General features: G+C 43.9%; 1 protein-coding gene across 2 annotated transcripts; it reads right to left on the bottom strand.

The window, feature by feature from the left end:
• Positions 1 to 515: 515 nt before the first annotated feature.
• On the bottom strand, positions 516 to 11,993 carry LOC144714250 (methyltransferase). 2 transcript variants are annotated; one of them, XM_078588953.1, is made up of 9 exons: positions 11,932 to 11,993; positions 11,088 to 11,303; positions 10,253 to 10,318; positions 9,863 to 10,144; positions 8,872 to 9,124; positions 3,049 to 3,106; positions 2,261 to 2,344; positions 2,056 to 2,163; positions 516 to 940 (listed from the first exon to the last, which is right to left on the bottom strand). In XM_078588953.1, exons 2-9 carry the CDS (start codon positions 11,258 to 11,260, stop codon positions 609 to 611), a joined length of 1,356 nt encoding a protein of 451 aa, XP_078445079.1. In that variant the 5' UTR covers positions 11,261 to 11,303; positions 11,932 to 11,993; the 3' UTR covers positions 516 to 608. The 2 variants fall into 2 exon arrangements, with proteins under 2 accessions (XP_078445079.1, XP_078445078.1); XM_078588952.1 differs by having other exon boundaries at positions 2,261 to 2,347; positions 11,932 to 11,992.
• Between the last annotated feature and the right edge of the window lie 11,185 nt (positions 11,994 to 23,178).

The following is a 23,178-nucleotide window of genomic DNA, read 5'->3' as shown; positions in this document are numbered from 1 at the left end:
CAATCGGCGAAGCCTCTAAGGTGTTCTCAATCGGCAAAGCCTCCATTGTCTTTTGGCTGAGATGTTATCAATCGGCGAAGCCTCCGAGTACTGAGGAGTTCTCGATTGGCAAAGCCTCCTTGGACTTAGCTGAGGAGTTCTCAATCGGCAAAGCCTCCGAGTACTGAGCTTAGGATTTCTCAATCGACAAAGCCTTACAGCCAATCCTTGCTCTCTCATTTATAATTTAAACTTTTATAATATAATATATTTAAACTTATTACCAGTAACTATAGAAAAACTCCAATACACCATTTTAGAAAAATGGCTAATTTCTTACTAATTTCTTAGTAAAAAGGCTGATTTTAGACATAGTGCGTATCAGTTTTAAACATATTGATTTTAGACATAGTGATTCTAAGGAACGTATCAGTTTGCATTGATAATAATGGTGTCAGTGACTTGTTGAGAGGGGGGGGGAGGGAGAAATAGAGGGATATTTATCTACATGCATAAATAAATGATGAAGCAGGTCATGGCATGAATGAATCCATTAGCGAGAAAAAATACAAGCCATTATGCCATCCAACAAAAATGGAAGCTGTAAGATAACAGTTTGCTTTAAGAGCTCAACTGGCCAATAACAGATGGTTCTCTGGTGAAATCTCTCTGGCTACATACTTAACAATATCCGCCTTGCGACCGCGCCCTTGCAGCCACTTGAACCTACCTAGATCAATCATTTCCTTGCAGATGATGCCCAAACTGGTCTTCTCTTCTGGGTTCATCCTCTTCACCACCTCCTCAACTCCATTTCCCAGAGAAGAAGAGACAATGGATGGGACAGGAGCAGCCTCTTGAGATTTTGAGCCATTTGCACCATCCACTGCCCAACTGCTGAACCATGTTATGGCATTAAATTGTTCTGCTGAGATCCCAAGTCTGGAAAAATATTCCTTATCTGCATCAAAACAGAACAATCCAATTAGAGTGATCAAAAGTTTTAAGGTTGATAAGATCCCAAGAGTTGTTATGGGGAAGATAGGGAGAGGGAGAGGGACATTGCACGTGACTAGGCTTTGACATTTTGGACCAGGGACCGGTCAGACGGGACCGAACCGGGACCGAACAAGACCGGACCGGAATTGGACCGAACTTCAAGTAAGGTTTAGGTCCATGCCAATAAACCGGACCGGACCGGACCCTATCCCGCGCACTACCCATCCCCCTCCCAGTCACCCTTCCCATCACCCGCCCCAAGCGCTCATTGCTGCTGCTCCATGCGCATAACGCCTCCGCCACCCCCTGTACCGGACTGGACCAGGATCGAACAAGACTGGACCGGAACCGGACCGAAATTCAGGTAAGGTTTAGGTCCACGCCAGAATACCGGACTGGACCGGGACCGTCAAACCCTATGCGTGACATAGACGCGGGACCATCAAAACCTTGATAACTTGTCCCCCACCCAAGTGGAGGGGTACAACTATTTAACGGAAGGACCAAAATACACCCGGCAGGTAAAAAATGAAATAGATACAATTGGGATTGTAAAACAGGTTTGATTGTTCATTGGTAGCACCAGCCGCCCATTGCCTCAGAACATGGGGGAATAATTTGAATGAGAGTTTCTTGGCAGACAATGACAGATTTGTCAGTAGCGTCGTCTTTCCCAATTTTTGCGGAGTTTTTTGGCAGTAGATGAATGGCAAGACAGAAGAGATGATGAGACTGCAGGAGATGGTCTATATGTGTGACAGAAAGAAGATGAGATGATGATTAAATGATGAACTGATGATTTCTATGTATGATATGAGGATAAAGATGAGCTGACAAGGACGACGATTTGTTGTCATCATTGTAGTTGATCTGAATGAATCTGAGCTCTGGTTTCATTGGCAGAAGGGTTCTGAGAATAAGGGGAGATGCCATGGAAAAATATAATAATATTATTGATCAGACAGGGACTTTGCTTCCATTTCTGATAATTAAGGGGCCAACTGTTGAGATTGCAGTAGCAGCAAAAGAGAAAAACTTTTGAAGTAACTTTAGGAGGAGGAAAACAAAGTTTCTTACTTATGTATTGATCCCATTGGCAGAGATGGTGACAACATGTGGCCAGGGCAAGGCCGTGACACTTGGAGTTTTTGTCATCATCCCTTAGACAGCATCTCAGAGTCAAGTCTGAAAAAGAAAATATGAAATGTTGGGACTTAGGACTAAAATCTCAAAATAAAGGGTGGACAAGAAGCCACAATCCATCTCAAGGGAAGTAAAGCACCTGTTGCAGGCCCACAGAGATGCTTTCCAATGGCTAAGTACCTGCACTCCCTCAGAGTCCCCACACCATTCAAATCAAGATCTTCTACTGTAGATAGATGAAAGGGCTAACGTAATAAATGAAAAGGCCAAACCATTAAGTAACTTGAGAAAAAATGAAAAGAAGAACCATCGGGAATATCTTGAAGGACTTATGAAAGACATAGATTCCTAGTAGGGGCAGGCGATGATGATGAGGAATTTGTCATTGCAATCGCCATTACCTAAATTTTTTTTATCTATTTCTGGTATGGGATGAATGATGTGATGATGACAAATTTGTCAGCAAGATGTTTCGTTGGAATGACGATGATGATTTGTCATCGTCCATTGTCATTGTCATTGCCATCATCATCGCCAAAATTTTCATCTGTTTTTGGTACCAGAAGAATGACATGATAGTGATGCAATAATGACAAGAGGATGGTAGATTCATCATCAAGATGTTCATATATATGACGATAGCGACTCATTGCTATCAGCAATAGTCATTGTCCATCGTTGTTGTCATCCTGAAGTTTTGTCAGCATACGAAATGATTCACCAGCACCATGGTCAATCATCGTCATGCATCAACATGTACTAGAATGAATCTGGACCCTACTTCTCAACATAAATTTAGACTTTTTTGATAAAGCTCTTAAGCGTTTCACAGAAATTACATTCCAGGTTCTGCTCTTTCTCTCTTACATTCTATGGGACTTGTTGCTATGGAGAATGAATCCAGAAAAGAACAAGCCAAAAGCTTACTGTCAATCCTCAGCCGCTCTAAACTCATGGTGTCCTTCTGTCGCAGGCTTCGGTCTGCCTATAGGTCGAAACGGAGATCATGGAAATAAAATAGAAACTGTTAAAATCAAGCAAAGAAGGAGATCAATTTTTGTTACAAGTGATGATCATAAAAAAGGACTGAGAGACTAAATGTACATCATTGAGAGAAACTTGTCACACTATTGAGGGAAAAGAGTGGCATTTTCTGCCGAAAATTGTGTTTATGTTTATATGCATCGATGATTGTGGAATCCTAACCTAGGTTAGGTTAGGAGAAGGAGATGGAGAAGGATGATGAGAACAAGAGGAAGAAGAAGAATAATCTCATAACTGATAGGTTACAAGTGAGGGGTATATATACCTTAGGAGAGAGAAACGAGAATAAGAGGGTAATGGGCTAACAACACAGGCCCATTACCCATGTAAGGCCTATCTCACTAACAGCCCCCCGCAAGTGAGGTATGGATGTCGTCCATGCCGAGCTTGGATGCGGCGCGCACCAGAAGAGGATTAGACAGGCCCTTGGTTAAGACATCGGCGGCCTTGTCGGAGGAAGATACAAACTGGAGATCGAAGATGCCCTCGTCCATCCGCTCCTTGAAGAAGTAGCGGTCACGCTCCATGTGCTTGATCTGACCGGTCTGGCCCAGATTCTTGGCCAGTGCAATAGCCGACTTGTTGTCCCAGTAGAAGTAAATCGGACCGGAATACTTGACGCGAAGCTCGCGCAAGTTCCTGTAGATCCACTGGCCTTCCGAAGCCCCATCGGCAAGGGCCCGGAATTCCGCCTCGGCACTGGAGCGTCCCGCTTACTGCTCTTCCAACTGACAAGGCCACCGAACACAAAGGCGCAGTACCCGGTGGTGGAACGGTAGTCGACGACGGACCCGGCAAAATCAGCATCCGTATAGACCTTCACAGTCGTGTCAGTGCTCCGTGGGAAGAGGAGGCCCTTCCCGGGGCAGCCTTTCAGGTATGCAAGAACCCGATTGGCAGCCTGGCGATGAATCTCATGCGGAGCATGCATGAACTGGCTGAGTAGGTTGACGGCGAAGCTGATGTCGGGGCGAGTGTGAGTCAAATACAAAAGCTTCCCCACCAGCTGCTGATACTGATAGTGGTTGACCGGCGGAGAGTTGCCCCCGTCACCCAACTTCACGTTAGGATCAATGGGCGTCCGGAGTGGAGAACAGTCGGTCATACCAGTCAGTGTCAGCAGGTCAACAGTATACTTCTGCTGGGAGACGACAATGCCGCGAGACGAGTAGGCGACCTCAAGGCCCAAAAAATAACGAAGGGGGCCGAGTGCCTTAATCTCAAATTCCCGAGAAAGGGCAAGTCCGAGGTGGGAGGCTTCAACAGTATCCGAGTCAGTAATCAGGATATCGTCGACGTAGACCACCAGGATAGCTACCCCAGGCGGGCCATGCCGAAAGAAGATGGTAGCATCCCCGTTGCTCTGGGTGTAGCCTTCAGCACGCATGACGGAGGAGAAGCGACCAAACCACATCCGCGGAGACTGCTTCAGTCCGTACAAGGACTTCCGCAATCGACAAACGGTTCCCGGAGGACCAAGATGGTACCCGGGAGGGTGGCTCATGTAGACCTCTTCCTAAAGATCGCCGTGGAGAAAGGCGTTCTTGACATCAAATTGCCGAATTAGCCACCCATGATGAGCAGCGAGAGCCAAGAGTAGACGGACAGATTCCATCTTCGCGACGGGGGAGAAGGTCTCAAAGTAGTTGATCCCATAGGACTGCGTAAAGCCCCGAGCAACAAGCCGAGACTTGCGATGCTCAAGGGACCCATCAGCACGGTGCTTCGGGGTATGAACCCACTTGCACCCCACAGCCTTCTTTCCCGACGGGAGAGGAACCACGTCCCAAGTGTGGTTTTTGACCAAGGCCTGCATTTCTTCGTCCATGGCCGCCTTCCATTGAGGACAGGCAAGGGCATCGGCAAGACGGCGTGGGACAGAAACCGAAGCAATGCGGGTAAAAAACAAACGGTATGGAGGACGCAGGCGGTCGTAGGAAAGGTAGTGAGAAAGTGAATAAAGAGGTGTGCGAGTGCACTGGCGAACCCCTTTGCGAAGAGCAATCGGCCAACCGAGGGAGTCATCGTCAGCGCCTGGGGGAGAGGGAGGGCCAAGAGAGGCGGGAGCGAAAGCGGTGGAAGAGGGAGAGGATGTCACAACAGGAGCGGATGACTCAGAGGGAGGTGAGAGCGAAGGAGAGGAATCGACATGGGTCGGAGGAGAGGACACCTGAGGAGGAGACTCTGTGTAAGTGCATGAGTCGGAGGCCACCACAGGAGAGGAGTCATGAGGAGGTGGAGGAGGAACACAGGTGACGTCCGTGGGAGGAGGAGGAGGTGCCGTGGGCGTGACAATAGGGAAGGGGTCCAAAATGGAAGACGACGAGGCCTCTCCCGGCAAAAGGCCGAAAGAGGAGGAGCCAAAGAAGGGTTGGAATTCGGCAAAAGTGACGTTTGCAGAAATAAGAAACCGTCGAGTAGATGGGTGAAAACATTTGTACCCTTTTTGGAGAGAGGAGAAGCCGACGAAGATGCACTTGAGGGCCCAGGCGTCAAGCTTCGTCAAGGTAGGGGCCGTGTCGTGGACGTACGCAGTGCACCCGAAGACACGGGGAAGAAGGTTGGTACGCAGCGTCACGACAGGAAATGCAGCGTACATCCGATCGATCGGACTGCTGAACTGAAGAGGCTGGGAGGGCAGGCGGTTGATGAGATGAGTCGCTGTCAAGACGGCTTCTCCCCAATACGTCCACGGAACAGAGTAATTCAACAGCAAGGTGCGGGCAGTGGACGTCACATAGCCAATACGACGTTCTGCCATGCCATTTTGCTCCGCGGTGGCAACGCACGACGTCTCATGGAGAACGCCCCGCGCGGTAAAGTAGGACGTCAACTCCTGGTCGACGTAGTCACGAGCGTTGTCCGAGCGGAACCGCTGAATGGGATGGCCAAACTGGGTCTGAACCATCGCACAAAACTGCTGAACCGTGGCCGCTACAGCCGACTTGGCTGGAAGCAAATACGTCCACGTGTAGCGTGTGGTCTCGCCGACGAAGATCAGAAACCAGCGGTGCCCCTTCAGACTGGACTGCGTAGCCGGCCCCCAGACATCACTGTAAATACGATACAGCGGTACCGTCATATGGGAAGTAGATGGAGAAAAAGACGAACGTCGATGTTTGGCTAACTGGCACGCCTCACAAACAACAGTCTTAAGGTCCAAGCCCATACATAAAGACGGAAACAGACGCTGTAAAGTAGACAACGGTGGGTGCCCGAGGCGCTGGTGAGCAAGCTGGAGACGGTCACAGCGAGAATCAACAGCGGTGTGAAGACTGCGCTGCACCATAAAGCACGATCGGCTCCCATCATCGTACAGCAGCAACCCCCGGTCCCGCCTAATCGGTGTAGTCTTCCGCACCTTGTTAGACAAGAAGATCCCGTCAGGTTGGATGTGGAAGGAGCACTGAACCGCATCCACAAGGCGCTGCGATGACATAAGCAAAGCACGGAGAGACGGGACATGGAGGACGTTGTGAATGAGACCGAGACCGCCCACGTGGATAGTCCCGATGCCAGCCACTCGAAGACGTCCACCACCGACGGTGAGGACAGCCCGAGTCCCACCATGCTGCTCGTAGGATACGAAGCGGTGATTGAACGGGGTCATGTGTTCCGTGGCCCCCGTATCAAGCACCCAAGTGGTATCCGACACGAGAGGGGCGGTGAGAGCCGTATGTCCACAGTACCACTGATCAGAAGAAGAGGCAAGGGGCACACCGAACGTCCCGAAGGAGGCCATAGGCTGGGTCTGCAAGGCGGTCAACTGCGCAGACAAACGGGCAAGGTCGGCTTGTAACTGCTCCATGGAGACTGCTGAGCTGCCAGGTAGAGGAGGAGACGCGGCTGGGACGGCAGCGACATGGGCTTTGGCATCCTTGGCAGCTTGAAGATCAAACTGCTTCTTCCTGCACCGCTTCGCCGTGTGACGGCGCTTGCCGCAGTAGGTACAGACTAGCTTGTCCCGCAGGTCGGAGGCTGGGTCCGGGGCAAGAGATTTAGGTTGCTCCGGTGGGCACGGCAACAACCCAGAGGAATCCCCAGAGTGGGAGATCAAGGCGATGGAGTCGGCCAGGAGCGCCACCTCAGAACGATCGCGACAGAGACTGCTCTCCATCTCGATCAACTCCTTAACCACCGCGTCAAACTCCAGGAGAGTGCCCTTGGTGTGCAAAGTTCTGCGTCGAATCTCGGCATACTCCGGGTTGAGGCGGTTGAGGAATGACAGAAACCGAAGGCGAAGAGCGTGACGTTGATCGGCGCCGTTCGGATCGCCAACGGGCATGTAGTACTTGACCTCCCGCCAAAGTGCAGTGTGGGCCAAGCTATAGTCCATGATGGACATTGTCCCTTGGCGTAGGGCACCAACGCGCTCCGCTTGCGAGAAGATCCGCCAGTGATCAGCATCGTGGCCACAATATTTGTGGGCATGATCCCAAATCTCCTTCGGAGTAGTCAAGTGAAGGAACTTGCCGTAGACCGAGGCAGAGAGCGTGTGGTTCAGCAGCCAGGAGTGGACGGAGTTCTGCTCGGCGTCGAACGCACCATAGTGCAGGTCGGTCGGCGGCAGGGGCGGGCAGATCAAGTGCTTGTGGAGAAGACGGCCCTTCAGCGTGGACTCCACAAACTTAATCCAGGCCAGCAGTTGCGGAGCACTCAACCGACAACAGTCGGGAGCAGGCGGGAGAGGGAGACCAATCTTCGGAGAGGGTAGGTCTCGCCCGAAGTCAGCCGCGGTGAAGATAGGAGGATGCGCCGAGGGGGTTCTCATGTGGAGAAGACCCGGAGTGGACTGTAGACATGATGGGCGACTAGTTCGGCGGCGGCTGGCAACGGCTTGCGGCCTGCGGGGACTGCGGCTGCGGCTGGCGGCCTACGGCTGCGGGCTGCGGCGGCGAGCTGCGGGCTGCGGCCGGCAGCTGCAGGCTGTGCCTGCAGGCTGCGGCTGCGGCTGGCGGCCTGCGGTCGCGGGCTGCGGCTGCGGTCGGCGGCCTGCAGTTGTGGGCTGCGGCTGCGGGCTGCGGCGTGCGGCGTGCGGCCTGCGGCTGCGACTGCAGGCTGCGGCGTGCGGCCTGCGGCCTGCGGCTGTGGGCGGTAGCTGCGGCTGCGGGCTGAGGCTAGCGGCTTGCGGCTGCGGTGGAAGAAGAAGCGAAGAAGGGGAAGATCCGCTGGCTGGCTGGTGAGTCTGCGGAGCAGACGGTGGCAGCAAGGGCCAGGGATGAGAGGGGATCAAGAGCAATGCTCTGATACCATGTGGAATCCTAACCTAGGTTAGGTTAGGAGAAGGAGATGGAGAAGGATGATGAGAACAAGAGGAAGAAGAAGAATAATCTCATAACTGATAGGTTACAAGTGAGGGGTATATATACCCTAGGAGAGAGAAACGAGAATAAGAGGGTAATGTGCTAACAACACAGGCCCATTACCCATATAAGGCCTATCTCACTAACAATGATGTTCCTCAAAATCAATCAGATGTTTCTTCTGGTTTGAGAGTAGGGAGGATATAGGAGAGAAGGAAGATAGGAGATTACCTAAAACACCCTACTAGACAGAGAATGGCTACTCTAACCCTGTCGTTTGGCATGTTTCAATCATATCTATATACCATGTTATTTGGATTAAATCCAATGCGAGAAACAACTCTACAAAATCTAACAATGACTATTCTTCTTCGATTGAATCAGAAAAAGCTGGACCACTTACCTTGAGCTTGTAAGACCTGCGTTCCACCAAATAAACATCGCGAAATCCATAGCAATCTGCAAGCATCTGTGTCAGGTACCCTCTTCCAGCCCCAAACTCCACCACTGCATTATTTCTCCCATCTATTTGGATATCTGCATTTAGCAATCCAAAGTTCTCCATGTTTCCAAGGATGGCAGCTTGCTGCAGCGCATGTTTTTCCTGGAAAGGCAGCTTCTGCCCTTTCTCTCCTCTTTCCCCTTCTATCCATTGCCTGCAAGCAAGATTTAAAGATGAATGATGGATAAAAGTTTAGGACTAATAGAATGGGAAAGAACAGAATGTCGTTCAATCATCTACTATAGGGCCTACTGTTTTGTTCTATTTCCCATCTGAAGTGATCCTACAGATTGAGGACGATTGTAAAATTAAAGTGCTGGAATGGCATTGGTGATGGAACAACGATTTTGTCATAATTTCCATCCTAAGGTCAGAATTAGTGTCATCACAGTAATGGAAGTCATCATCATTATCGTCATCATCCGCAGCTCGAGTGAGGGACACGATTTATTCATCATCATCATCATCATCATCCTGCAGCAGACAAATGATGATAGTGATTTTGTCCTCGTCTAGTGTTATCTGAGAGCCGTTACAAACGGTTTGATGACGGGACAATATTGTCATCATCGTCTGGGTGCGGACGAGAGATGATGATGATGGGGATATCACCATCCACGTCGGCGTCTCGGCGAGGACAAATGATGGGAATGATAATGTGTTGATTCATTAAGGACTAAAAGAACAGTACAAACACGGGTCATTGGCAACTTATAGAATGCGCCCCATCTACAACACCTTAAAGGAAGGACAACAAAATGTAAAAATATTTTCTTGTGATTAACTGATGACTCAACAGCATCCTCGTGACGTCTTCCGCAAGTCAGTATGAATGAATGATGGGGGATTTGGTTTTGTTCTGTCCTCTTTTTCATTGGTCTGCAAATCTCACCTGCAGGGCTCTGACAAGATGAAGGACTCCCGCAGAGGAAGAACTTCTTCACTAATTGCAGAGTGTAGCGCTTTGATTTTCTTGATTAAGCCCAAGAAATCTGGCACACTCAGCTGGTAAATATCATTCTTCTTGGCATTTGATTTTCTGAACTCTGCTGTGCCATCGCCTCCCCCGCAGTTGATTCCCTTCTTGTAAAAGGGTTGAGCCTCTAGTTTCAGGGCATTCTTCCTTTTTGGGCACCTCGGAATATGGCTTTCTATGTCTCTCTTTAGCACAGTGCTTTACAGGAGGACAAGATCATTAGAGATTCTTTCTTGTTAGTATCAGCACAAAGAGAGTGAAAGCTAGAGACGAGAAGGAGAAAGAGAGAGAGAGAGATGGTTTAACTGTGAAGGGTCGATAGGACAGGGAACCCTCAGGTCATTGGAGATGGGAGAATGGTTGCCACAGAACCTATAGGAATGAAGAACCCATGAATGCTGTAAGAGAGAGCACAAAATCTGGGATCATAGAAAGGCAGGTTGATAGATATATGGACAGATGGATGCATAGATTCACAGATAGATGGATTTATAGATTGATAGATGGACAGATAGATAAACAGAGAGACAGATATATGGATACATAGACATATGGATGAATGGATAACTAAATGATTCATAGTTGGACTTTTCCACAGGCAGATGGATAGATGGATACGAAAATGGATAGATGCATAGACAACCTATATATAAATAGATGGATAGATGAAATATATATAGATAGATGGATAGATGAAGTATATATAGATAGATCGATAGATGAATTACATATAGATAGATGTATAGATGAAGTATATATAGATAGATGGATAGAAAAAGTCTATATAGATAGATGGATAGATGAATTATATATAGATAGATGTATAGATGAAGTATATATAGATAGATGGATAGATGAAGTATATTTAGATAGATGTATAGATGAAGCATACATAGACAGATGGATAGAAAAAGTCTATATATATAGATGGATAGATGAAGGACAGACAGATAGATGGATAGATGAAAGACAGATAGATGGATAGATGGATGGATAACTATAAAGATTCATAGTTAGACTTATTCATACGTATATAGATAGATGGATACAAAAATGGATATATATATAGATAGATGGATAGATAAATGGATGATAGATAGATATATATGGAAAGAGTGAGAGATCAAGGGTGAGAGCACACGTAGAGTTGGGGAGAGGTGAATTCGCGCACTGTCTGCGCTTGGTGGGCAGCCAAAAATGACATCTCTGAGAATCCCCACGACGAGGCAGTTGCCTCTCAACCACCTCCATGTTCACCCCCTTCAAACTTGAAATCTCAAGAAATGAGCTTCTTCCTTGATGCTCTTTACCCATGACCAATCTTTATGACCATCATTGGATGGTTTAACCGCAAATCCTGTTAGAAGTTAGAAAAAATAATTAAAAAGAGAAACATATTGCACTGTTACCAAGATTTCCCACTTCTTTTGGGAGGATCAAATTTCTCTTCTGATTTTATTTTTAAAAATGTTTATCTTGTGATGTGATCACATAATAGTTCTTGGTGATAGATTGAAGCCACACATAAAACTATGGTATTAAGCTGTAACTTATGAATTCCTGCTTGCCGAATAGATCGTTCTAACCTCATTGAATTTCTATCATTGAAGCTGGATTGGATGATACAATCACAGAACCATTATTTGAAGAGATTTAACAATGGGTTCAATCTGAGGTTAGAATTTGACCCAATACTTCAGAATTTTAGCGGTAAGATGGTGCGATACCCAGGAAACCTATTTTCAGGTCTACTGTCAAAGGGCCTCAGAATCATCTACGAAGCTTCGTCTCTCCTGTTTAGGATTTCTACCCAAAAACAGGACTTTATGAAACAAAATGGAAGATTAACGGCAAGCTCCGTTGAATGAAACAGCAATAAATAAGACATTTCCAAGAACACGGAGCAAGAAAAAAAACTCAAACGTCGATGAAAGAAATATGAAAAAAATTCAAACAAACGAGAGAAATCTATTGAAATGACGCACCTGGGTTTTCTCACAGCCTATTCTCTGCGCGTCTCCTCTCTCTCTCTTCTGGCGTTAAACCACTTTCTAGCAATAAACCTCGCGGACGGATGAGGTTACGTCATCCGTCCTGTCCAATATCGTCATCCTCCGTCCTTCACGACCCCGGAGCGGGAACGGAACGGAAACCTTCATGCCTCTCGTTCCGTTCCGCTCTAACGGCACTGCGATTTAAATAAGGTTTGTAACCGTCATCCGTCTCAGTCCGTTATCGTCATCCGTTCAATATGTTATCGTCATCCGTCCATCCACTATCGTCATCCTTCATCCTTCTGATATTAGAACAGAATTGGAACATAAGCCTTCATGCCTCTCGTTCCCTCCCATTCTGTCATTCGGCACCGGTGATTAACTCTAGGTTTACAATCACATCATCCATCCTTACCTTTGAATGGGAACGGAACGGAACGGAAGCCTTCATGTTTCTTGTTCCTAGGGAAAGGCAGCCGTCATCCGTCACGTCACACGTCACGGTGATGGCAATGTGACGAATGACCCGACGGTGACAATGATGAAATTAGGGGCCCGTGACGGTGACGGATGACCAACTGGGCGTGACGGTGACGGGGGCCTCGGACAAGTGACATGACGGGACGGCCGTCATGGATGATGGCTGTGACGGATTTTTAAAAATGACCAAAAAACTTAAAAATTGTTAGATTTAAGCTTTTTGACGACTTAAATTTTGCCACGTGGTGTCACTAATTAGATTTCTTGGCATTTTGCAGAAAAGTCCCTGCAGTAATTCACGCGCGTGCCAAAGCTAATTGGAGATATGCCCCTCTTATTCTCTGTCCTCCGCATGGTTGTTTTTCCCATCAATATGACGTGACGGTGATGCCATCTGGTGATGGGGAAGTGACGGGGACGCCACAAAGCATGACGGTGATGCGATCATGACGGATTTTTCCAAAATCCTCAGACGTGTGATGGGACGGTGATGTGACAAAAGTTTCATCACGTCACCGTCTGTCACAGATCGTCATCCGTCCCGTCATGTCCGGGGTGTCACATCTCGGACGTGCCGTTCCCTACTCGTTCCATCCTGTTCTGACATCCGGCACTAGTGATTTTCTCTTGGTTTACAACCAACTTTTGTCCGTCATGTCACTTGTTTACGTCTAGACTCCAGACTGAAATGCCGTTCCATCCCATCATATTTCGATGTCCATCATTTGATCCCGAGCCTTATGTAGGATGGTTCCATGATCTGGCACCCATGATTTACTCAAGGTTTGCAACCATCATCTGTCATCCGTCCAGCCCATTATAGTCATCTGTTATCCTTTCTGACATCGGAATGGAATCGGAACATAAGCCTTCATGCCTCTCGTTCTGTCCCATTCTCTCATCCGACACCAGTGATTTACTGTAGGTTTACATCACGTCATCCGTCCTGACCTCGGATAGGAACTGAACGAAAACTGTCATCTCTCATTCTGTCCCGTTCTGTCATCCGGCACGAGTGATTTACTCTAGGTTTACATCGCATCATCCATCCTGACCTCGGAATAGGGATGAAATGGAAGCCTTCATGTCCCTCATTCCGTCCCGTTCTGTCATACGGCACTAGTGATTTACTCTAGGTTTACAATTGCGTCATCCATCGTCACCTCAAAATGGGAACACAACGGAAGCCTTCATGTCTCTCATTCTGTCCCGTTGTGTCATCCGGAACTAGTGATTTACTCTAGGTTTACAGCCGTCCTTTGTCCGCTATGACACCTGTTCCTTCTAGACTCTAGATTCAGTGACGGATGACTGACCGAAACGTTGTTCCGTCCCATCATATGTAGGGATGGTTGTGAGGCTAGGCGCAGAAGTTCATACCACATAGCGCGATGAGCAGAGCAGTTATGGGGTATAAATCTGAACCATACACTTCTCAAGAGAGAGATGAAAACAACATAGAGCGAGAAAGTTTGCACGGTGTGTGGGGTAGATAATCTGCTAGATGTGTGAAGTGCAGTTTGAGTATTATATAATGAAGAATATGCTTATACAAATTATCAGGTTGTGCTCCCAAAATATCTTACTAACATAATGGTTGGGTCCTGGAAATTGGAGAAAATTATGTGGTGGCGTGGACGCCCATGCATCGACACCAGAGGCGCTGCCAAAGTCAACCGAAGTCAACGCCTCCGCCACGGACATGCCACAACTGTCATCGGACGAAGTCAACACTCTGGCATCATGCACATCTCCACGCATGCACGCTCCTTCACGCATCATGACACGTCGCCAACGACAGATCCACAACTGCCCCTTGGCGTGACACGTCGCACGCCCCTCGTCTTTAATTTCTCATCGTTAAGTCATGTTTTCTCTTTCCTCCAAGGCCTATATGTATAGGCCATTGTTTCAAGAAACAGTTAGGCAGTCATTATTCAAGAATTGAGTTTATTGTTAACTCTTCTTGGAGGACTGCCCAAGCCTCCCTATCCCTCTCCAACCCTAGCGCCGCCGCCGCCACCGCCACCGCCGTGTCACCGGCCTTCCACCCCTCGTCCTTCCTCCCTCTCTTCTCTCTCTCTCTCTCTCTCTATCGCCCTCCCAGGTTGCCCGCCTAGGGCTGTCCCTAGGCTGCCCCCAAGCTGCCCAAGCTGCCCGCCAAGAGCCGCCCCAAGGCCGCCCAAGGGCCGCCCAGGCTGCCCGCCAAGAGCCGCCATAGGGCCGCCCAAGCCACCCCTACCAAGGCTGCCCAAGGCCGCCCCCAGGCTGCCCGCTTGGGGCCGCCCCGACCAGGGCTGCCAAGGCCGCACTGACCAGGGTTGCCAAGGCCGCCCCCAGGCCAACCCAGCCGCCTGCCCAGGGCCGCCCAAGGGCCGCCTAGACTGCCCGTCAAGGGGCCGCCCATGCTGCCCCTACCCTGGCCACCCAAGGCCTCCCCCAGGCTGCCCGCTTGGGGCCACCCAAAGGCTGCCCAGGCCGCCCAAACCAGGGCTGCCAAGGCTGCCCCAGGCCACCCCAGGGCCGCCCAAGGGCCACCCCAGGCTGCTCGCCCAGGGTCGCCCAAAGGCCGCCAGGCCGCCAAGCCAGGCCTCCTGCCCCAGGCCGCCCAAAATGGGAAAATCCCAGGACTGCTCTAGGAGCGGCCCGTGCCCTGTCTGTCTGTGCGCGCCCGTCTCGCCCTTGTCTGCACTCGTCGGTCTCACTCTCTGCCAGGGCCGTACAACACCCGGAACGGCCAGGTCCCATCGTCCAGTGGGCCTCTCAACGCCCAGAATCGCCCAGTCTTGCCTCGGTTAGAATTTCCGGCATCCTCTTCACGCACTACGGTGCCGAGGTACGCCTAAACTCTTTGGTGTCGAAGTGTTCTCCGTCCAGTATTCCACGAGAAGTCTCCACCGCCATCAGATTTGTTTGATTTGGATTTTCCTAAAATTCTGTTCGAGTGTTTCTATCGTGAAGTGAATTCGGGTATTGATTTTGGTGCTTTGGCATCGTCACGGTGGGTGAAGACAGTACTCCCGCCCTTGACGAGGATCGGAGCTGCACCACCAGTATTTCATCAGTTTTAAACTCCGAATTCGTCCATGTGGATTTCTGTGGTCTGTTTTATCCTCCGCATTCAAACACGTCTAGCACCCTTCACCCGTCGTTATCGTATACATCCCCTCAGTCGCCCTTTTTAATAGCTGTCCTACATCATTGTGTGGGGTAGACTTTAACGCAAGGTATGCACATATGCTAAAAATATGAAAAACATACCAATAGCTTATAATGTTTTGGAGAAAAAACATTTATACTCATTATAAGTCATAAATGTTTAATTAAATTTTGATTATTTTTAGAGGTTTAACCATATTGAAAATATATAATTTATACCATTAATGTCAAGAGTTAGACGATGCAGCCAAAATATATCTCAGCCCATCTAATGCATGATAACTACACAGCAGAAATATTGTCTGAACTAGATGTTTTTTCTTTGTTAATGGTTTTGAAAAATAAAGATCTGATATAACATGTTCCAGATGACAGGATATTAATTTTTTACTGTTAATATCTATAATTTAGGAAGAAGATTGAAATAATTTTACTTCTTACATATCATTTTTTTAAAATATTTGGTTTAATGATGCCAAATCTGGGGAAACTTGGAACCATTGATTTATTTCAACAATAATATCAAAATAAACTTCAAAAGATACCTCCATAAAATAAAATCTATCTAGAATAAGTAATTAGTCAATTGTGATATCTTACTTAAAGCATTTCCATTCTTAATAGAGCACCACTTGAATAATTTAGTTAGAGGCATTAAGACGTTATAAAGGATGATTCTTTTTATGTTGACCGTATTCTTATTAAGTAGATAAATTGAATTCCTGATAACATGTGAATTTCTTTGGTATAAGACCATAGATTTAGTGTCATAATTTGGTTACCCACGTTAACTCAGGACTGGGGATTACAGCTATATTCATAAATTAGGGATTGAAAATACAATTTTATTGATTAACTTCTATGAATTCATTTCCCCATAGTCCGTTTTTGTTTCACAATGAATTTTCAACCGTTGTTGAGAGAGGCTTTTCAGTATTTTCTCTTTTTTTGTGAAGATTGAAGAACACTTGAGTGGACTTTTTCATTGTATTTTTTGATGTATTATTTAAAAAATTAACATAGGAAAATATTAAGATGAGTAATTTAATGACAAATCCATACTCTGGCTAATCAGTGCGATAGGCCAATCAGTAATTTCAGTTCATCTAGGATTGTATCTTATTGATGAACGATGCCAATGATATGGGAAGACTAGCTAAGGACAACTGAATTTGACCTGGGAGATGATATGCTGCAATAAAAATGTATCAGGTCGGGACTATTTGGTCACTCTAGCCATACATGTTGATTGACTAAGCTAGCTCTTCAACCAACTCAGACATAGGGTCTAAGTAAAATATTTAGAAAAAAATGTGTACCAAAATTAAATATAATACTCCATATTTAGATATGGGAGATATTTGATGAACTGGGCCCCAACCTGCATTGATTGTACCTGCCATTTTCCACATTTGGATTTTTGATATATGCCTAATCAATTGATGGGACAAAATATTATCTTCTCTGTTCAATATATTCACATTATGAGTGGAATTAATACTAAATCAATATTTTGATTTCAATTACTAATAAAGAATATTTTTTATCAATGATAAATGTTTCAATTTCAATCAGCCAAATATGAAAATTTTCATTTACTATAATGATTTTTTGTGTTAAAAAATATGACATGCGCTTGATCATAATAATAGTGATTGGTTTTACAATAATTATCACAATACATTCGATCGATCCTTATCAAATTGTTTCCAAACTTGCCTTCATTCATGCGTAATCATGTATTATGAAATATTTTTTATTTTCGTCAACACGATTTAAGAAATGGTGAGTGAGAATAGGAAGAACCACTAACATCTGTATCATTGAAAAGTAAATATAAAGTAGCTCAGGATGAAACTTCAACCAGATTTAGGTTTACTTTTACCTAAGAGAACAGTGTTAGCTCTGGATCCAAACTATTACAAACTATAGGCCATAATCCTCTAATTTCAACCGAGCGGATAGTAATTCTAGTGATTATATACAATTCTCTAAAAAAACTCATAGTGGGTAACTTTTGAATTGGAAGAAATTTCTCTGATCCTCCTTGGAATTGGAAGAAATTTCTCTGATCCGCCATGAATAAGTATTCATCTGATACTCTTGTCTTCTAGTCGTTGGTATTTTCGTTCCACTTTTCTGTTACATTTTCTCTCCTCCAAGGTCGGGTATTCAGAAACGAATACGTCAGCATTCAAAAATTGAATATTCATATTTATAAGATAACCATATTTATGCACACATTCTCTTATTCATCTTTGGAGAGCTCTAACACATTTCAGATAATATAATCACCTTATCTTTCATCTGTTTATGTCTTTGTCAGTCACTTGAATCCAGATTCTTTAATCACTCTTTTTTAATCTAACGGGTTATTTGTGAACCCATTAGGTCATCCATAGTTTCTCCCAAAGGTCCGTGGAAACTTCTCCAAGTCCTTTATCCATTCCTATGAAAGAGAGAATATTCTTTCCGATCATTTTAAAATCAATAAAAAAATAATTTACCTTAATTATTTGACAAATGTTTCCAATCTATCAATCATCTCTTTTATCTTTTCACAATATTTCCTACTGAAAATTTAAACTCACTTTAAAAAATAAAATTAGGAAAAATTTCCCATTACAGTTTCCTTTTGTATTGGATATTTATTTTCCCACATACATTTTCTATACTCAAATGATTTGTTAACACCAAATGATTTAATTAAGTTTAAGTCAGAGTGAAAGCCCCTATAGTGAAAAACAAACAAGAGACCTCAAGGATAGTTAAACCCCAGGTACAAGAGCATGTCAATATTTATTAATTAATTATTCTACTATTTTGACATACATATGATATTGTGATATATTTTAAGCAAAGGAATCCTTCAGCCCAAATAATGAAGAGAAATCAGTTCAGTGATCACAATAAAAATGTAAATATTTAGCCCATAGTTTTATTTACAAGGTATAATAAAAAATAGAGTTTTGTTTGTAGTTAAAATGAAATGAAAGGCTCATTGCTTTATAGCAAAGGAGGCCTTATCAAAGAGTAAAAAGTTGACTCAAATCATCACATTAACTAACATATCAGTCAATTTTAAGAAATAAAATCATTCATTTTTATACAAATAAAAATCCAAGTCTGGGAGGTGATACACCAATTTTGGATGATTATTCATTTTATAACAATATAATAAAAACATTACCTTGAATTTAAATATTATATATAAAGGATGATGAAGATTAATATCTATATAGAAGAATGAATAATTAGTGATTTAAAATAAGGCACACATGATAGAGAAATTGGAAACATGATTTGATAACGAAGTAATATAATATAAAAATATTGGCACTGAAAAAGGAGGATGTGGACTGAAGTGTAGTCTCATCATGGACCTTTTTTGTCCCCCATATTATCATGGACATTTATGTTATAAGTAGAATCTTATCACAATTAGTAAGAAAACTCATCAATAATAAAGATAGAGTAAGAAAACGTACCAGCTGAGTGTAAGCTATGTGGTACCGGTATCCATGAAGTTATGAAAATTACTAAATATCATCACATATGATTGAGGAATAGTCGCATAAGATAATAAAAAATAACAAGCCTTATTTGTCCTGTATATGTAGTCATAATATGCAAGGATGGAGGCAAAGTTGCTCCTGCTTTTTTCCCTGACATTGTGATGGTAATCATGGCACTCTACGCCCACATAGAATGGAATAAAATTTGTTAGAATGAACAGAAACTTGTAGTTGTTTTCAGTACACATTAGTCAAATTTATGAATAAATAACTAATTATAGTAACAATATACAAAGATACATGATATACCAAGAGCCATGATTAAAAAACTTGCTTTTATTTATATTTAGATATAATTGTTTTACTAGTTTCAAAATTTTTGTCTAGAAGGCCAAAAAAATACTAATGAGAAGTCAAAATTTGTTATAGAGTTTTACTGATAAACAGAACGGAGTGGTTAAAAAGTCAGAAATTTTATTTCACTATAAAAGTAGAGATACTTTAAGGAGTTACCAATTATCCCAAAAATAGCTTTTTTTAGTATAACAGAAAATAAATATTGAGAAAAATATTATCCACCATTATATTTATATCATTTTGTTGTAAAAAATTAAAAATTCCAACTATTGATAGAAAATAATGACTCTTTTCAAGGCATAAAAAAATCATTTTTGGTCCATGTTTTTTCCCCATTATCATTATTTACTGTCTCAATAGCCTATTTTCTAATTCATATATCCAACTAACCTGATAATAAAACCCCCCCGTCAACTTGGCCAAGAAATTAAAGACTCAATTACCTCATGCGGGCCTCAGTTTCTTCTGGCTGCCTCAGCATAATCTAAACCCATAACATAAACCCACAATGGAGGAGTCGTCAGGATACCCATGCACTGTAAACATGTCAAATTATTTTCTGCTAAATTATTCACAAAATAGATATTTAATAAAAAGTCAGAGGCGGCCCCCAGTTTGGAATGTAGGCGTCTGAGAATGGAACCGAGGTTATGGAAGTAAGTGGCCAGACTCTGGATTGGGACAACCCATAATTGACATCGGCCAATAAGACATGAAATAGTCACATATAAGACCAAAAAACAAATACCAATAGGGAAAATTACCATCTGCCAAATTATATTTTTCTCCATGTATTCTATTTTACATAGATTTTACATAGATTTCGACAAACAGAGTCAGAGACACATGAAAAAATTGGATTGGCACAACCCAGAATCGACACTGGATAAGGGTATAAGACCAACAAAAATTATGCACAGGTCACACTATCTTCTGCTATGCACGCAGAGTACATAGAGTTCTGCTAACATAGGCATAGACAGGTTGCAACACTGGATTGGCAAAAACTTGGAATCAACAATGGAAAATCAGAGATGAGACAACTTGTACAAGACCAACATACATTTATGAACAGGTCACACCATCTTGTGCTCAACACATTCATTACGTGGAGTTCTACTAACGAAATCAAAGACAGAAGGCAACAATGGATTGACAAAAACCTGGGATCAACAACGTACAATGACAAAAGACTTCATGGACAGATAACAATGAAATGGCAAATACCTCTACTCATCATCCATCATGACCTCAAAATAAAAATTAGACAAAATCCATTAAATATTCCCATTACATAATCTGGCCAATCCATTAGGAAGAGAACAAAATGCCAAGCTTAGTAGGAAACATAACCAAAGAACTGTTCAGCCACGTTTGCCCTTCTAAAAAGGACTAATGCATAATCCATCCCAAACTCTACAAGTTGCTAGAGGTGTGACGGTCCCAGTTTTTAGGAAATATCAAAATCTTACCTAAATTTCTGGCCGGTTTCATTCCATTCTTGTTTGCTCCAGGTCTGGTCGTAGATTGGGCCCAGTCTTGTCAGGTTGACAAGTCAATGTCAAATTCAAAGTGCAAAAGTTATGATTATGGTCATGTTGACAATCAACATAACTAGCTTAAGAACCATTCATAATGAATGGCCCTTCGCTTTCCTTATCGTTGTTCCCACCTTTCCCTTTATGTCCCTCTCTGGATCTTTCTCAGTCAACACCTATCTTTCTTGATGGATAAGTGTCATGGTGATTAGAGAAAGAAGAAACTTTCAGTAGAGGAAAGGTTGTGATGAGTTCTTTTTGCCCCCTTCAGAAAAGTACTCCTCTTCATCAAGTGGGTGTTTGCATACAATCAAATAGTTTGTTGCTACGTTGAGCTGAATATAAACCTCACTAGTGAGTTGAATTTAATATTTCTAGAAATATTTAAAAGAATATTAAAATTTTATTGAATTATGTACTTTTGTTTCTGTACGGTTTGACACGTGGACCTCAACCTGCATGACTAACTGATCTACCCCAAAATGGAGGACTTACGGTTCTGCTTCAGTCTGGTCTGACTGGTCCTCTGACCTAAATGTCCTACCCTGTTAGCCATTGCAAAAAACACAATGATAGGGTGATAGAAAAAGTTACCTTTATCACTTGAAAAGATGCAAATTGCACTAGAATAATGGCAAAGAACAACATTCTACCAACTCTGACTTAGCAATGAAGAAAATCACTCGGCCAGAACTTTATTTCATGCTAAATCTTGTACTCTTGAATGTGTTTGAATCCATTGAGCTGAAGAAAAATGAGAGGGAGAGAATCAATAGTGAATACAACATTAATATGTGAAGATACTTAAGATAATCAGGCACCTTAGCTGAGTAGGAGAGCTAAACACTCTCCACTATCTTCAAAGCCCTTCCTAGATACTCCTTTGTCTCTTGCACACTTTGATATGGCAACATCTCGCTCCTTGTTCTTCCTCTTGCATCAAATATTGTGAGTTTGGAGGGACTTTAAACAAGAAAGAAGAGAGGAAATTATTATTGATAATCTCAATGTTAGGGTTTTAATTCGTCGTTGGTAATTGAGATTATTCAATAAATATACATATACCAGTACTAGGAAATATTTATCTAGTGGTGAGCAAGGATCACCTCCACAGGGAACGATGATTACGGATTCCATATTCTTACTATAGGGATTATGGATATCAGATGAGTTAATGATGAGAAGATAATAGGCGAGATAATGATATCAAGTCAAAGGTTGTATATAGTTATAATTCAAACTTGAATTAGCAAAGAAAAGAGGAAATGAAAGTAGAATGATGTGAAGCGTTACGTGAGTGAGGTAGAGAATGTTTCGGATATGATAATGATCAAGTGAGTGAACGATATGATGATAGAGCGACGAGATTATGCGGAGGTAAGGAGAGGGTGTGACAGTAGAAAGATCATAGTAGAATTGAATTATGCTATTGATGGTGTCGGGAAGAACAACATAAGGCGAAGATGCTTGCTCCTTATGTTCTGCCAGGATCACGGTGATTTACGAGTGCCGGTAAGATCCCGCTCAGCCTACATGAGTAGGAAGCAATTTCAAGGATGATTTTCACTGTGATCCACACCTCTATTTAAAGATAAGAGGGTATGGATGGACAGAGTAGGGGGAGACAAAGCAACCCTGAAAACTTCAGCTCAATCGGAACTATGGATCGTTAGATATCGCGGTTTGAATTTGGAATAATCCTGAACCTTGGATTTTTCTGTCACCTCATCATCGGCGCTGACGCTTCTTTTCTTTCTGTTTCTCTTGAACTGTAAACTTGTCTAAATCCCCGTTGCCGTATTTATGTGCTTGCACCTTTCAAAGCTGCCAAGTGTACCTGCAAGGGAAAAGGACAAAAGATGCTTGTTGATTTGTTAATTGATTATTCAGACGTGGCGTCGCATCACCCCACACCATGTCATGGAATATTCCCTTTTTCTCTTTTGAAATGAATTATGCACTGGCACACATCATTCATGTCAGAGAAAAAGGGAAAATTCCCTTTTTCAATCTCTGACACAACATGTGTTTACGCATGCTGCGTCAACATTTTTTTGTCTTTTTCCTCTTTTATAATGATTTGTGGTGGTACACGTGCACATCGCGTGTACCGCTGTAACTTTTGACTGTTCTTTTATCCTTTTTATACTTTGCTTTTCTTGATTCTCGTCAGCCTTTATTCCAAAAAA

This window comes from Wolffia australiana, chromosome 17, assembly GCF_029677425.1.
Source record: "Wolffia australiana isolate 7733 chromosome 17, ASM2967742v1".
NCBI lineage: Eukaryota > Viridiplantae > Streptophyta > Magnoliopsida > Alismatales > Araceae > Wolffia > Wolffia australiana.
This window is presented reverse-complemented; position numbering and strand designations above follow the sequence as displayed.